Source organism: Loxodonta africana, chromosome 22 (genome assembly GCF_030014295.1).
Source record: "Loxodonta africana isolate mLoxAfr1 chromosome 22, mLoxAfr1.hap2, whole genome shotgun sequence".
Taxonomy (NCBI): Eukaryota; Metazoa; Chordata; class Mammalia; order Proboscidea; family Elephantidae; genus Loxodonta; species Loxodonta africana.
In genome coordinates, this window is record NC_087363.1 from 34496542 (window position 1) to 34513850 (window position 17309).

The 17309-nt window shown below is 41.0% G+C and overlaps 1 protein-coding gene across 1 annotated transcript in view; it reads left to right on the forward strand.

The window, feature by feature from the left end:
• The first annotated feature begins 509 nt into the window (after nt 1–509).
• Nucleotides 510–17309, forward strand: part of KBTBD12 (kelch repeat and BTB domain containing 12) — an 88158-nt gene continuing 71358 nt past the window's right edge. The window contains exons 1-2 of the mRNA XM_003409726.4: nt 510–621; nt 12582–13764. Coding sequence (XP_003409774.1) covers nt 12695–13764 — 1070 coding nt within the window. The 5' untranslated portion in view covers nt 510–621; nt 12582–12694. The remainder of the gene's footprint in view (nt 622–12581; nt 13765–17309) is intronic.

Consider the following 17309-nt stretch of genomic DNA (forward strand, 5'->3'; position numbering starts at 1 on the left):
TTTTTATTTTGGTCGTTTTGCATTTTTTTTTTAATTAAGAAATATTTGTCACTTTTTAAAGCATTTGCGACGTTTTAAAAAATCTGACTTCTGGATTCTCTTTAAAAATGTGTCCTCACCCAGTTCCGAAGTGGCCTAGGCACGCGGGCGAGCGTGGAAAGTCCGGGGCAGACGCATGGTGGCCGGCGGGATTCCGAGGCGTCCCGGGTCGGCGCGGGAAAACCCGGCGCAGGCGCAGAGCAGGCCGCGAGGTAGTCCGGGGCGCCTCCAGTGCCTGCCGGGGGCGAGCAGCCGTGACCTCGGGTAACCGCTGCCGCCGCCGGCGCCCGCCCTCCCCGACAGGGCTCGGGCTCTCGGCCCCACACCCCGTGCCGTCTATTTATATCGCGTGGCCGAGACAGGCCCATATTGGGCAGTGACGGTCGTCAGCCCGCTGGCCACCCCGCCCAGCCTGCGGTCCAGAGGGCCCTGGCGAGCGCGAGGGTGCGGAGGGCCGGCGGGACGGTCGACCTGGCTCTGGGCACCCGCAGCCCAGAGGGTCCGCATAGCCACATCGCGACGGCGTCTGGGGAGCGAGAGGGGCCGTGGCACACCTGACTCAGGCGCTGGGGCGGCAGCTCCGTAAGTAGGGGTAGAGGTAACAGGGAGTCCGGGGCCCAGTCACAGCCTCGTCGCGGCTTTCCCGGTGAGGCCATCGGCGCGGGATCACAGTACCGGGAGTTCCCATGCCAGCCTCTGGGCCCGCGGCACTGACAGGTCCTTCAGGTCCCACATGTAGGTGGCCGTGTGGCCGGCTCCTGTCACCAGGTCTCAGCTCACCAGTGGCTTCCTCCTCGAGGCCAGTCTGCCCGTCCAGGGGTCGCCTCCCTCGTGTCTGTGGCATTATTCATTTTCCCATCCTTCCTAGTATTATCGTCCTTTGAATTATCTTAAAACCCAGAAAAACCAAACCAACTTCCGTCTAGTCCATTCCAACTCACAGCGACCTTGTAGAACAGAGTAGAACTACCACATAGAGTTTGCAAGGAGCACCTGCTGGATTTGAACTGCTGACCTCTTGGTTAGCAGCCATAGCGCTTAACCACTATGCCACCAATTACTGATTATTTGCCTTCCCCACTAGACTGTAAGCTTCATAAAGGTAGGAACACTTTTGTCTTTCTGTCTGTGGTTGCAAACCTAGAACCCAGAACAGTACCTGGCACTTAAGAAAGGCTTCAATGTATGTTAAATGTATCCCTAGACAATTCTCTTTAAAGCAAGGAAAATAATTGTCCTGCATTTTCCCCAAATGATTCATAAGAGGAACTAATGAGCTATAATGCATATTGAAACACTTTGAAAAGTATAAAGCACTGTGAGAATGCAAAACATTGTGAACTCCTCAAAGGCAGACTAGAAAACTTGTCTTATTTCTCTTTGGCATCTCTACGCCTGGCAGTTAGTAAATGCCTAGTGTGGGACGTATTATTACTATTAAATGAAGCAGGCCTTTTTTCATACTAGTGGGAGATTCAGAACACATTTAGGGCGGGCCATTTCCTGCCAGTTCTCCAAGTGTACGGCTTGAGCAAGATGGTGATGCTGAAGCAAAATAGGGTATGGGAACATAATGGTGTAAACCAGGGGTCACAAATTTAAATGGCTGTAAGCTAATGTAAATGGACGGGGTGAGAAAAGCAATAGTAGAAGAATTACAAGTGATGACTGATGCGCTGATCTCAATAGAGGATGACAGGGACTGGGGAATTGGAATCCACTGTTGCTATATCTTCCATTTTTTCAGTAGATGCTAAGATGTTTCAGGTTTGCGTGTTGACAACTAATTTACCCAAAAGTAGGTTTGTGAGCAGCCAATTTGTGATCTCTGGCATAAGTGAAGCCAGTACATAGCTTCAGTGGTTCTCTAAGACTGGGGGCCAAATCCCAGACAGCAGAGGAGTGAGATGTGGGTATCATAATGTATGAAGCTATAGGCAAGGGGATCAAGATAATGATTCTGAATGATTTATTTTACTTGTCAGGGAGATAGCAACTTGAAGCATCAAGTGTGACTTTTGTATGTAGAAGAAAAAAATCTTCAAGACAGTGGTTTATTAACATGTGGAAGAAAAAAGGATAGCATTAATTTAACTGAACAAACCTTACTGAACAATTATTATGTGCCAGGCATCACCCACAGACAGATGTTAGGAATGCAGAAATGATTAAGACATAAGTCCCTTACTTTCAATGTGCTCATCCTCAAAAAAGGAGGCAGGCATACGCACAAGTAAATTGCAATACCAACACTGCAGTAACCACTATGTACAGGTACAAGCTATGAACAAGGAAAGGCAGAGAAGGCTTCCCTGAGAAAGTGAAGTCTGAGCTGAACTTTGAAGGGCCAGTTGCATTTTTTCAGGTTGTCAGGGGGAGAAGGATATTCTAGGCACAGAGAACAGCATGTGTAAAGGCATTTATGTGTTAGACTAGTCAGTGATTCAGTACTACTAAAAGATTAAAAGTGTAAGGAAGGAAAGTCAGGAGATGAGACAGGAAAGATTGGGAGGTACCAGCTTGTGAAGGGCCTCATACTTCCTGAATTAGGGCTAGGGTCAGGATAGTTTTGTTGTAATGTGGGATAATTTATTCATGGTCATAACCAACTTGGAGGGGAGTTGTGGTTCAGTGGTAGAATTCTCACCTTCCATGTGGGAGACTCAGTTGGATTCCCAGCCAACGGACCTCAAGTGAAGCTACCACCATCTGCCAGTGGAGGCTTGTGTGTTGCTAGGATGCTGAACAGGTTTTAGTGGAGCTTCCAGGCTAAGACAGACTAGGAAGGAAGGCCTGGAGACCTATTTCTGAGAATCAGCCAATGAAAACCCTGGGATCACAATGGTTCAGTCTGCAACTGATGATGTGGATGGTGCAGGACCAGGAAGCATTTTGTTCCATGGTGTCATGAGTCAGGAGCTAACTGATTGGTAGCTTACAACAAGAAGTAACCAACTTAAAAAAGACTTTTGTTTTGAACATTGGAATTGGAACATCATTTTCGGATATAATATTAAAGTTCCTAGGCTTGTCAACCAAGGTCTCTTTAAGAAGGTTTTTAGATAAACTCTGAAATGTAGGAGCCCTTGTCCAAGTCATTTCCCAGGTCTTCAGATTTTTCATCTATAAAATTCAAGATTTTGATGTTGCTCAATCTTGTAGTTTCATGTTTGTAACCTACCCACCATACTGAAAATTTCTGTGGGAAAAAAATGCATACCAATTCAGGAATCCAGTAACATCTTTACCCAATAAGTGGAAGTAGGAATTATTTCCGCCCTCCCCCTTTGTACAGACTGATGCCAGGGTGTCCAGGATGTACCAGTAATGTGCAATTTGTCTCCAGAAATGGAGGGTGCTGAGAGACCAAAGAAAGAGGTGGGCAACTCTAGTGTAGCAACAAAGGACTATATTCGGGAGACTGACATGAGGCAAATCCTGCACTGCTGCAGGAACAGAGCAGATCTCCACACTCCGCAGTGGAAAGGCAGAAGTTTTGTAGTGGTGATGGACAGTAGTGGTTCCATGCCAGGGGCTTACATAAGAATGCACACTGTAGTGAACTAGTGGACCATATGAGGGTGCTCATGTTAGGCCTTTCAAGCGCTGTTTCCCCTTCGATCCACCCCTCAAGGCCGGCCCTTAACAATCTGGATCCTTTTTTGTGCTGCTCCCCATCTTGTGCCATAGTACAAGAGACCCCATTCCCTCCCACAGATATAGAAGTGGGGTTGGCCAGGTGCCGTATGGTGCCTGCACGTGTGCAAGAGACAGAAAAAGCTATTGTGTGCTCAGAACAGGGTGAAGACTTTGCTGATAAGGAGAAGGAACTGGGGGAGAGAAGGTGACCCAGTTCCCTCCCTCCTTATCAGAGAATGCTCTGGGCCCAAGGCCTTTACTTAGGCAGTCTGGCTGGGAGGCATAGAGGCAGACCATTCCCCTAACAGTCCACCCCCCTACTCCCATCAGGGTGCCAGATAAAGAAGTGAAGCAGTACCTAGTCCTGGTATGCCCATTACCCATTTTGGACATTGAGATGCATGTCCGTGGTTTGGTGCATAACTCTGGTGAATGTTATATTTGTGCATCATTTGAGGCAGCATTTAATGATTGTTACTAGTAGGACTGACCCCAGCAGGTTGATGACTCATGCTTGGAGGAGAGATGCCAACCAGCCGCCCTAGTTATGGCTTAGTCTAAGCCAACTGAATAGATCGAAGGGCTGAATTTGTCCAATCTTACGTATATATAACATGTCCTAATCAAGACATTTGTGTGAAAACAGCATATTTCTCCCAGCATGGCACATTATATGGACAGTACACATTTCAGTACGAGTAATACAAAAGCTCTCTTTCTCAGCACAATTGAACAAGGTATTCCCATTGCCAGACTAGGCTAATTCAGGCTTGTTGTAGTCAGTGTACATTGGGCCACCTGGTCATATTCTGCAAGTTCTCCGTGTGTAGAGTAACATCAAACTCAGTCTTAAAACTATCGTTCTCAGAGTCAAATCAGCCATTCTTGTGCTGTTTACATTTTTAACACACCAAGAGAGAAATCTCCTCTTAAAGCTGGCACACTCCCTACAGGCAGCTTTTATATTTTAAAAGATGGTTTCCATGAGTAGTGGAGTCAACCGTATTCATTTACCACATGATCTCCTCAGTACACCAGGTTACACATTCAGTTGGTTCACGAGGTGTTCTCCTTTTTGACAGATCAGCTGGAACAATGTGGAGACATGACTCGTCATCTCGGTTCAGATGTTGACAGAGCCAACAGCTGGTGTGATCTGTAGCTCTAGGAAAGCGTGTATCATTGGGTCCCATGAATGAGGGGCTTGTCTATCATTGTGAGATCATCTGGGAAGAAAAAGAGACCTCATTAACAATTCCCCCTTCCCCTCCCCTGTCTCCTGTGAGACTTGAGGTGAGGGTTGCCTGGGTATAGCCACCCAGGCTGTCTGTCCTAGGTTTGAAGCAGTGAACTCTGTAGGAACCCAGATCTTTTGTCAGAAACAGTTGTATGCAAAAGAAACACATTTTATAGACTAGACAGTTTGATCAAACATATGCACAAGTAAGAAACGCCTTTGCATTCAGAACTGCTGGATTGAGACCCCAGACTGCTTGCCTGAGATGCGCGGTTCAGGCTGAGCTTGTCCTGTCCCTTGCCATCAGCCATTTAAGCCTGTCCACTGAAGTTGTCAATCTCTGCTATGGTTTGGGGGTGATACAGAGCGCAAAGAGTTCATTGAAGATCCAGTGGAAGCCTCGGCATAGGGTAAGAGGCCCCGATATGGTCTACCTGCCGAGAATGCCCTGGCCTGTTGGCTCAGGAATATGTCTCCTGAGCAGGTTTTAATCTTGGCCAGGGTCTCGTAGGCAGATCAGCTTTTCTGTGCTGTCCGGGTTTTTCTGATGACAGTGGTAGTCCATGCATGCAGGCCCAGTCTAGTAAATCTCCATGGGCCATCATCTCTTAAATCCAGGAGGTGGTCGGTTGCACATTTCTTTGCTCTGGAGCAGAAGATGCTGCAACCTCTGCGGTCAGTTGGTAGAAGCTGTTTGTTCATTGGTGGTTTTCCCCTGTCAGCAAAGGGGCCTTTCTGGTGACCAGCCACACAAGTAACAAAAGCTTATCAGGAGCAGAACTGATTTTTTTTTTTTTTTGGTCCAGGTATCTCATCCCCATATGGGCTTGCTTTATATGTCAGTCTGAGGGTTGTTAGTGGACAAATTGAATGACCAGGCTATTAGCTATAGCTCCTGTCACAGTTTCTGTGTGCCCTGCTAAAAAATGACCGTAACTGCAGCAATTCCCATCAGGGCTTGGAGGCAGAAGTTTACAAAGGTGTGCATTAATAATATATCAACATCATCAGTACATATATAATAGGGGTTTTGGAGGCCTGTGTAACGGTACTAAAAACCCAAGACATACAATGCTTTTCATTTCCTCATTGAACTTTCCTTGTACATAAGACCTTTGGTCTTCCCTGGGACAGAGGGACTTAGGCTTAACCCTCCCTCAGTCTTCATTATTTCTGAAAGTCAGAAATCTGGACAAAGTTGGTAGAGCCCGCAGTCATTCGTGGAGCCACGCCTCCACCATACTGAGCGCAAGCGTGGATTCAGCCCAGTTGCCTAGTAACATGGAGGCAGGCCCCCCCTATTTTAGTTTTCCGCTTACTTGCAGCTGCGAGTATGTTGCTGCTTGGTTATCTTGCTGGGGGCAGGTATCAGAGGATTCAACAGAGGGCCTCTAAGGCCTCTTCAAGGCCACTCAACACAAGCTATCTTAAAGGGCATTTTACTTCTTTTTTTTCCCCCTGCTGTTTTAACTCTCGCTTTGCCCTGAGTATTACAGGGTGTTCTCGGCGCCAGGGACCTGCTTAGCCCCTTCAACTATCTCCAGTCCCATTATTGGAAGGCTTTGAGCAATAGCTAGGGAATTGTCCCCTTATCCCTTGAATCGCCCATCTTTACAAACTTGCAGGCAAGTGTTTCTTGCTCCTCATCCTGTTTGCAGACTGCCACACATACCTTTCCAAGCGTGACCCTTTCTGCAAAGCTCTTATGCATACTTCAGCAGCTAGCTGGGCTTCTGTGGCTAGCCTGGGATTTCCCCAGCAAAAAAGCATATGGGCCAGACCTCCCCACGTGGAGGTTTCTGGCCAGCCCGGGATTTCCCCCACAGAAAGACGTACAGGCCAGACCTTCCTACATGGACATCATGGCTGGCCAACTAGGATTTTCCCCGAAGAAAGGCATATGGACCGGACCTCCCCATATGGAGGTCGCTGGCCATCCTGGGATTTCCCCCACAGATGCCTTACTTCCACTCACAGTTTCCTTGGTCTCCTGTCTGGTTTGCCAATTGTCCAAGCATGGGCCAGTAATGTGAAATTTGTCTTCAAAAATGGAGGGCCAAGAGACCATAGAAAGAGGCAGGCAGCTCCAGAGTGGCAGCAAAGGAGTATATTAGGAAGACTTACATACAAGGTGAGTCCTGGACAGCTGCAGGACCAGAGCAGATCTCTGTACCCCACAGTGGGAAGACAGAGGTTTTATAGTGGTGGTAGATAGTAATGGCTCCATGCCAGGGGCTTATATATAAACTAGCAGACCACATGAGGGTGCTTATGTTTGGCCTTGAAAGCCCTGTTTTCCCTTCACAGGGAAATTAAGGAGGGCAGAGGGCTACAACCACAGGTTTTCAAAGGTTGGGACAGCAGTTCTTATTCAGACTGGATAAGGAGGTGGTAATCTTTTGTATTTTCCAGTCACTCATAAGTTGGGCTACCTACACCTTGCCTCTTTAAAAAGAAAACTTATAATTTATCTCTGTCTTTATGGCTATCAGGAAATGCACAGACATGGTTTACAAAAGGTAAAAATGATCCTAATGTTAATACAGTTTTTATTTTAAACTTATTTTATGAAATATTTGTTGTCGTATGCTGTCAAGTCTATTCCGACTCATAGCGACCCCATGTGACAGAGCAGAACTGCCTCAGAGAGTTTCCTGGGCTGTAATCTTTACAGGAACAGATTGCCAGTTCTTTTCTCCCAAGGAGCTGTGGGTGGGTTCAAGCCACGATCATCCAGTTGGCAGCTAAGTGCTTAACTATTAACCACAAAGGTTTCTTATGAAATATTTAAAATACACAAAAAACATACCCATTGCCATTGAGTCAATTCTGACTCATAGCCTACAGGACAGAGTAGAACTGCCCCATAGGGCTTCCAAGGAGTGGCTGGTGGATTCTAACTGCCGACCTTTTGGTTAGCAGCTGAAAGCTTAACCACTGTGCCACCAAGCCTCCTCAAAAAGGCATAAAGAATAATAAACATTAATTATACAGTTGAAACTTGTCACCCTTCCCTAATTGCATCATCTCCTTCGTCACTTCCTGAAGGCAGCCACTCTGCTGAATTTGGGGCTTATAATTATCCTTTATTTCTTTATATTACACTACAGTTGTATGTATCCTTAAAGAATAAGTAATATATTATTAAAATTTTTAATTTTATATAACTTCAAACTTTACAGAAAATTTCCAAGAATAGTATTAAAAACTCCCATATGTCCTTCACTCAAATTCAACAATCGTTTTTATTTACTTTGTCAGACTATATAATCTACATTTGATCTATCAGAATATATATTGTTTTGCATATTTTGAACATTATATAAATGGCTTGTTGCATGTATTCTGTTTTTTTTAACACATTATTTGTGAGATTCAATTATGTTGATACATGAAGCTCTAGTCATTCATTTTTTTACGCTATATAATATTCTCTCGAGTGAATATACTACAATCTATCCATTCTCCTGTTAGTGGACACTTGGGTTATGTCCAAATTTTTCCTATTTCAAGCAGTGTTGCTATGAATTTAAACTAGTTTTAACTGCAGCAATACATGAAGGGTCTTCACAGAAAAGAAGGCATAGTCATGTATCAGTCATCTCAAAAAAAGTAGCAACTTTAAAGATATTGTAAAGAGTATAAAGTTAAACATAGTTTTAAAAAATTGACAGTTTAAGTAAATTAACATTTTTGTGCCACCTTAAAATTTATAGCAGTCAATTTCTGAAAACTAAAAATAATGGACATGGGTTTAACTGCATTTTGGATTCACAAAGTAATTAGGCTTTATTCTTATGATTTATATTTATCTTTGCTACTCATTTTATTCTCCATTATTATGGGTACTATTAATATAAATGTACCAGTTCAGTCTTCCATAAATTGGAGCAGAGAATAACTTCCCGTTGATATTATTGAGAACATTTGTACAATTTTGTTTTGCTGATGAAAGTAGAATGCCCTCTCTGCCCTCATTACAAGAAAAAGTTGCTGTCAGCTCTCTTTTATTGAGGCTGTGTCTATGGTTTGTAGATGTAACCAAACATTTTTATTATTTGAAAGTTGTTTGTAGAGGTGTATCTTGCTTCAGCTTTACCAAACAAATTTTATGAACCAAATTCTAGATTGTACATGCTTGGCCTTATTTAACACCCCCAACTATTATTACATAACTCTCAAAACTAACCCAAGGTGAGAAAATTGAAGCTTAAAGAGGCTAAGAAACTTTTCCATCACAGCCAAACAAGAGACAAGCACATAAGGGACACAGTAACACCCAAGAGGAATGTGCTTCTTAGAACAATCAATTATATGAGATCAATAGGATAATATCTCCCCAAAAACAAAGATGAGGAAGCAGAAGGGAGGAGAAAATCAAAATAAAAGGAAATGAGGAACCCAGGGTGGAAATGGGGAGAGCGCTGACACATGGTGAGGCATGAAACCAAGGTCATGAAACACTATATACAAACTATCTAATGGGAAACAAATTTGCCCTGTAAGCCTTCTTGTGATGCACAAAAAAAAAAAAAAAAGGGTAGGAGGAGGAAATGGAATGTGTGACTAATTGCCTTCATGAACAACTACCTCCTTTGCCATGAGACCAGAAAAACTTAACATTTTCATCAAAGATTCTATAGAAGAATTCTGATCAAAGGGGGAAAATTCAGAACAAAATTTCATATTCTCATGGAATCCAGGATTTTTGGAGCCATGGAGGGTGGATGAATCCCCGAAATTGTTGCCGTAAGATAGTCTTTAAACCTTAAACCAAAAATACCCCCAAAGTCTTCTTAAAACCAAATAATAGTTTAGCTTAACTAGCAAAGAATGTCTGCCTTGAGCATTGTGTTCTTTTAAGATCTATCTATACAGGATCAAATTAACAACAACTTGAAAGATTAGATAGGAAACTTAGGGGGCAGTAAGTTTATGTTAATGGGGGAAGAACAATTCAGAAAAGGAGGGTTAGAATGGTTGTGCAACTTGAAGAATGTAATCGATGCCACTGAATTGTACATGTAGAAATTGTTGAATTGGTATATGGTCTGCTGTATATGTTCTCAACAACGACAACAAGAAAAATAAACTTAATTAATTTAAAAAAAAAAAAGAAACTTGTCTGTGCTACCAGATCGTAGAGCAAGGGTTCAAATCCAGGCCTCAGTAAAATAATAGCTCATGTTTCTAACCTCTGAGCTACACAGTGCTATACCACTGTAAAGTAATTAATAATAATTTCCATTTATTTAGCACTTGGATGTCAAGGACTAATCTAATTGCTTTGTTTATATACATTATCCCCGTTTTACAGATAAAGAAACCAAAGGTTAGAAAAGTTATATAATTTTGTTTACAGCAAATAAGTGGCTAAACTGGAATTCAGCCCAGGGCTATCTTACTTCAGAGCCCTCAACTGCCATGCCAATATCTTCTATGCACCTTATATGTACAAGAAATAATGCCGAGAATGTTTTTTGAAGTGTAATGGCCCAGGTATTTTCCAGGACTTTCATCAGTAAATTCACTTGTTCTGTTAATTCTTAGCAATAAAGCGTCTTTCAGTTGTATAAAAGGCAGTTGGAAAGAAGAGAGATTTAACAAACATTTACGGCCCTTTTAAAAATTCAAATATATTTTTCCAAAGAATGTTTGAAATGGTTATTTCTGTTTTAAAAGTATTTTATTGTTTTTGTTGAAGCCAGTGTTTGAGACAGATAAGCTATATCCAAGTAAAGTTTTTATTCAAGAAATTGATTTGTATGTGGGAGCCCTGGGGTCAATCGAGTGATCTTTTTAAAACAGGAATGATAGTTTCCCTTCTGAAAACTCTTCAGCTGGATTTAAGCAGAGAAGTAGAGATTAAACACCCAGACAAGGAATGTTGTCCTACTCATAATCTTATAAAATAGAATTATTTTCAAACATAGAGCAAGAGTTGGCAACCTACCACCTGTTTTTATATGGCCCACGAGCTAAGAATGGATGTTTTTAAAAACTTTTGCACATACCACTTACAAGAACTCTTGATTTGCAAATATAGCTACTATCTGTAAAGTTCATTGATGTGATGTGTGTATGTATAAAGAAGTCTAAATAATAAATATGATTTCAGCTAGTCATAATGTATTGTAGGAGAGTTCAGAAATATAATGACTTCTTAATTGTATTATCTCTTTGTAAAAGTGTGAAACAAATAAAAGCAAAAAGCAAGGGATTAACTTTTAACCTGAAGCCTTTGCAAAGACAGCCTTAAGTTTTTGTTGAAATAAAACTGAACCCTTAATGTGAGAAAGTCCAGCAAAGAGGGTTTTATTCCTATTCCAGTATAAAAAAGGGAATTTTATCAGTTTCGCCCTTTTGATTAGGATTGTGCTATAGAATCTTTGATCAAAAGCAAGAATACAAATTCTAAGTCTGGCTAGTTATGATAATTCCACACACTTCAGCACAGTGCTTCTTGGGTTTTATAGTTGCCATTATATAACTAAACATTCCTGTCATGTATAACACTTATTTACTAAATGAAGTTTAACACTGAAAAAAAGTCATTTCTCATTGTGATCCATAACATTTCTAATCCTTTTCAAAGTTACAGAAATTTAGAAGATGTCTAACCTTTACAGCTGACAAATTTTGCGTTCACTTTATTGAAATTATTGCCTCCCCTTCTTTTTTAACTCCCAGGACTAACTTTTCAATCATCGACTTTTATGCATAGTATGTGCAATTTATAGCCAAGGAAGAACTAGAAAGGGTGACAAAGACTTGAGACTCTCTCCTCACATTGGAGTTTCTGATTCTAGGAATGTGCTTTTTAAATCAAGACAGCTAATTAACTTCCTTGAAATATTCTGTTTCCATTCCCTCAGGGAAGGTGAAGATCAGACAACTAGCTTAAAAAAGAGACTTTTAATTAGACTAGAGCTTTTTAAGGCAGGGAGTGACTCAGTCTCTGCCACTGTGAAACGGGACAAAGAGGAGCTGAGCAAGGAGGGAGAATAGAAAAACTGGATAACTTTTACGCGTTTTCTAAGTTTATGATGATGTAGTTGTACATTTCAAGTATTTTGAATTCTCAGACCAGCAGACATTTGGCTGTGTTTTCCAAGGCCAGATAAAAAGGATCTTTGTATTATCCACTGTTTTGAATCATTTGCCCTATAGCAAAATTTAAGCAGAATTTTAGTGAACTTTTTTTTTCCAACCTTCCACCTTCAAGGATGTGTTCTGTGTGGCCCCAGTCCTGATTCTGTGGATTGGCCCTTGCGTGCATTTGGAGTGATTAACCTTTGTGCACATTTGGAGTGATGATGTTTTTGCCTAATGCTGGCTGGCAGACTGTATTTGGTAACTGGGAATGGGATTGTAAAATGTGCCCACTTTGTCAAGTTTTTTTTGTTTTACTTTGGGAGGGAGGATTTTTTAGTCCTCCTAGAAAAACCTCTGTGACTGATTAGGAAGATACTGTATTAGTTGTTAATAATTCACTTTATATACAATCAAATGCATTATTTTTAGATACAAGAGTAGTTGTCTTAAAGTTAAACTGCGCTGTTTGGAATTAATAGTATTTATTTAAAAATACTTCTCAGAACTAATACTGCACTCTTAAATTGTAGAGAATTTTTTCTCAGAAGAAACTTTCTGTTCTTTCTCTCAGGAATGTTACATGACATCTCTATTGCTTTGTGAGTAATCAGACATGCAAATAGCTCCCTCAGAAATCCAGCTCAATTTGAAGAAGACTTACCTAGGCACTTTGGAGACTGGATCATGGAGTACAGGATTGAGGGAAAAGAAAAATACCAACATAGCTTGAATTTACTGAATAAAATAAAGAACATGAAAGAATTAGCAGAAATGATTGATGTAGTACTCATAGCAGAAGAGGAGAAATTCCCTTGCCACAGACTGGTCCTGGCTGCGTTTAGCCCGTATTTTAAAGCTATGTTCACCTGTGGACTTCTTGAATGTACTCAAAGGGAAGTCATACTCCATGACATCACAGCAGAAAGTGTGTCGGTGATATTAAATTACATGTACCATGCCACCTTGGAGATCAACAATGCCAATGTACAGACTGTAGCGATGGCTGCCTATTTTATGCAGATGGAAGAAGTCTTTCGTGTGTGTCAGAAATATATGATGGACCACATGGATGCCTCCAATTGTGTAGGTATCTATTATTTTGCAAAGCAGATTGGAGCTGAAGACCTAACTGATCAATCAAAGAAATATTTATATCAGCACTTTGCCGAGGTGAGCTTACATGAAGAAATACTAGAAATTGAAGTGAACCAGCTTCTGATGCTTATTAAATCGGATGATCTTAACATAACCAGAGAGGAGAGCATTCTGGACCTTGTTCTGAGATGGGTAAATCATAACCAAGAATTGCGCACAGAGCATCTTGTTGAGCTTTTGAAGCAAGTCAGATTGGAACTTATAAATCCTTCTTTTTTAAGACAAGCCCTAAGAAGGAACACAATGCTTCTGTGTGATGCAGGTTGCATTGACATAATTCAGAATGCATTCAAAGCCCTCAAGACACCCCAACAGCATTCTCTAAATCTTCGTTATGGCATGGAGACTACCAGTCTTCTGCTTTGCATTGGCAACAATTCTTCAGGAATCAGATCAAGACATAGGAACTATGGGGATGCCAGTTTTTGTTATGATCCTGTGTCACAGAAGATCTATTTCATCTCATCTCCAAAGTATGGGGAGGGTTTAGGAACCGTATGTACTGGTGTTGTCATGGAAAGCAACACTATAATTGTGGCTGGAGAAGCAAGTGCCTCTAAACTCTCTAGACAAAAGAATAAGAATGTTGAAATCTATAGGTTTGTATCTGGCAGTAAATCTGTACATTTGTTTTTACTGGGATGCTTTGATATTAGCATAAGAGAGTTCTGCTAAATGAGGGGGTCACATCTTAAATTACGTGTAGTCAAAATTACCCTGTAAGTCTCCCATAAAGAACGGTATTCAGAACATGGTTTTATATATACACTCTTTGGAGAGTGTACCATGGAGTAAAAGATTGAGGGAAAAGAAAATACCAACATAGCTTGAGTTTGCTGAATAAAATTAAGAACATGAAAGGATTAGCAGAAATGATTGATGTAGTGCTCATAGCAGAAGAGGAGAAATTCCCTTGCCACACACTGGTCCTGGCTGCACGTGGTCCGTATTTCAAAGCTATATTCACCTCTGGACTACTTGAGTGTACTCAAAGGGAAGTCATACATTACAGCAGAAAGTGTATGACTTTATATGTATAGTGAGGACATTGATGGTTCTGTGGTAGAATTCTCACCTTCCACGTGGGTCGCCCAGGTTCAATTCTCCCACCACCCCCCTGTCAGTGGAGGCTTGCATGTTGCTATGATGCTGAACAGGTTTCAGCAGAGCTTCCAGACTAAGACAGATAGGAAGAAATGACTGCTGTTCTGCTTCTGAAAATCAACCAATGAAAATCCTACTGATCACAGTGGTCTCATCCGCAAGACCAGGCTGCAGTTCGTTCCATTGTGCGTGAGATCACCATGAGTCAGGGGCTGACTCCATGGCAGCTAACAACATCAAAAAATATCTGGTAAATATGGCATATGTGTAAAATTCATAATGAAATCACCCACATTTTAAAATTATTTTTCTTTCCCTTTAATCACTGAGAACATATAGTTGAATTTGCATAAGTTAAATGTATGCATAGTATTATTCCATTGTGTATTTTCACTCTTATCTTTCATTATTTATCCATGTGATAAGACACATACAGCTTCATTTTTAAAGCACTTGATATAATTTTTTAACAAGATGTTGTCACTGTCATTAGTTGCCGTCAAGTTGGCTTTGACTCATAGTGACCTCATGTATAAGAGAACAAAACGTTGCTCAGTCCTGTGCCATCTTCATATTTCATTCTATATTTGAATCCATTGTTTTGGCCACTGTGTGAATCCATCTCACCAAGGACCTCCCTCACCTTCACAAGCCCTCCACTTTACCAATCATGATGTCCTCTTCTAGCGATTGATGTTTCATATTTCCAGATGTGTCCAAAGTAAACAAACCGAAGTCTTACCATGCTCACTTCTAAGGATCATTCTAGTTGTGTTTCTTCTAAGACTGATTTTTCCTTCTTCTGGCAATCTATGGTATATTCAATATTCTTCACCAATACCATGATTCAAATGCAGCAATTCTTCAGTCTTCCTTATTTATTGTCCGGCTTTCCCATACATTTGATGCGAATGACAATACCTTTCCTGGGGTTAGGTGAACCTTAGTCCTCAAGGTGACACCTTTGCTTTTGATCACTTTAAAGAGATCTTTTGCAGCAGATTTGCCCAGTGCAATGCGTCACTTGATTTCTTGACTGCTACTTATACGGGTATTGATTGTGAATCCAAGTAAAATGAAATCATTAGAAATTTTAGTATTTTCTCCATTTATCATGACATTATAATTGGCCCAGTCGTGAGAATTTTTGTTTTCTTTTTGTTGAGGTGTAATCCATACTGATGGCTGTGGTCTTTGATCTTCATTAATAAGTGTTTCACGTCCTCTTCACTTTCAGCAAGCAAGGTTGTGTCATCTTCATATCACAGGTTGTTAATGAGTCTTCCACCAGCCCTGATGCCCTGCTTTTCATATTATTTGCTCAGCATACAGACTGAATAAGTATGGTGAAAGGATACAACCCTGGTACACACCTTTCCTGATTTTAAACCACTCAGTGCCTCCTTGTTCTGAGTGGTCTATGTACAGGTTCTGCGTGAGACAATTAAGTGTTCTGGAATTCCCATTCTTTACAATGTTATCCATAATTTGTTATGATCCGCAAAGTTGAATGTTTTTCCATAGTCAGTAAAACACAGGTAAACATCTTTCTGGTATTCTTTGCTTTCAGTCAAGATTCATCTGATATCAGCAGTGATGTCGCTCATTCCACGTCCTCTTCTGAATCCAGTTAAATTTCTGGCAGCTCCCTGTCTACATACTGTTACAACCGTTTTTGAATGATCTTCAGCAAACTTTTATTTCCGTGTGATATTAATGATATTGTTGGATAAATTCTGCAATCTGTTGGATCATCTTTCTTTGAAATGGGCACAAATATGGGTCTCTTTGAGTTAGTTGGCCAGGTAGCTGTCCTCCAAATTTCTTGGCATAGATAAGTCAGTGCTTCCAGCATTGCACCCATTTGTTGAAACATCTCAATTGTTATTCCGTCAGTTCCTGGAGCCTTGTTTTTGACCATTCCCTTTAGTGCAGCTTGGACTTCTTCCTTCAATACCATCAGTTTCTGATCATATGCTACCTCTTGAAATGGTTGAATGTCGACCAGTTCTTTTGGGTACAGTGACCGTGTATTCCTTCCATCTTCTTTTGATGCTTCCTGTACCATTCAATATTTTGCCTATAGAATCCTTCAGTGTTGCAAATTGAGGCTTGAATTTTTTCTTCCATTCTTTCAGCTTGAGAAAAGCCAAGCTTGTTGTTCTTCCCTTTTGGTTCTCTAACTCCAGGCCTTTGCACATGTCTTTATAATACTTTACTTTGTCTTCTGGAGCCACCCTTTGAAATCTGTTAAACTCTTTTGCTTTATCATTTTTTCCATTTGCTTAAGCTACTGTACATTCAAGAGTAAGTTTCAGTTTCTTCTGACATCCATTTTGGTCTTTTCTTTCTTTTCTTTTAATGATCTTTTGCTTTCCTCATGTATGATGTCTTTGATGTCATCCCATAACTCGTCTGGTCTTTGGTCACTAGTGTTTAATGCATCAAATCTATTCTTGAGATGATCTCTAAATTCAGATGGGATATACTCAAGGTCATACCTTGACTCTTGTGGACTTGTTTTAATTTTCTTCAGCTTCACCTTGAACTTGCCTGTGAGCAATTGACGGTTTGTTCAGCAGTCAGCCCCGATCTTGTTCTGACTAATGATATTGAGCTTCTCCATTGTCTCTTTCCACAGATGTAGTCGATTTGATTCCTCTGTATTCCATCTGGTAAGGTCCATGGGTATAGTTGCCATTTATGTTGGTGAAAAAGTGATTTGCAATGAAGAAGTTGTTGGTCTTGCAAAATTCTGTCATGTGATCTCCTGTGTCATTTCTATAACCAAGGTCATATTTTCCAACTACTCATCCTCCTTCTTTGTTTCCAACTTTCAAATTCCAGTCATGAATAGTTATCAGTCCACCAGGTCACTGAATCAGGATCAACTCGATGGCAACAGGTTTTTTTTTTTTTTTTTTGGTAATTATCAATGCATCCTAAGTGCATGTTTGATTAATTTCAGACTGCAGAAGTATGTAAAAATCTTTAATTTCTTCATCTTTGACATTAGTGGTTGGTGCATAAATTTGCATAA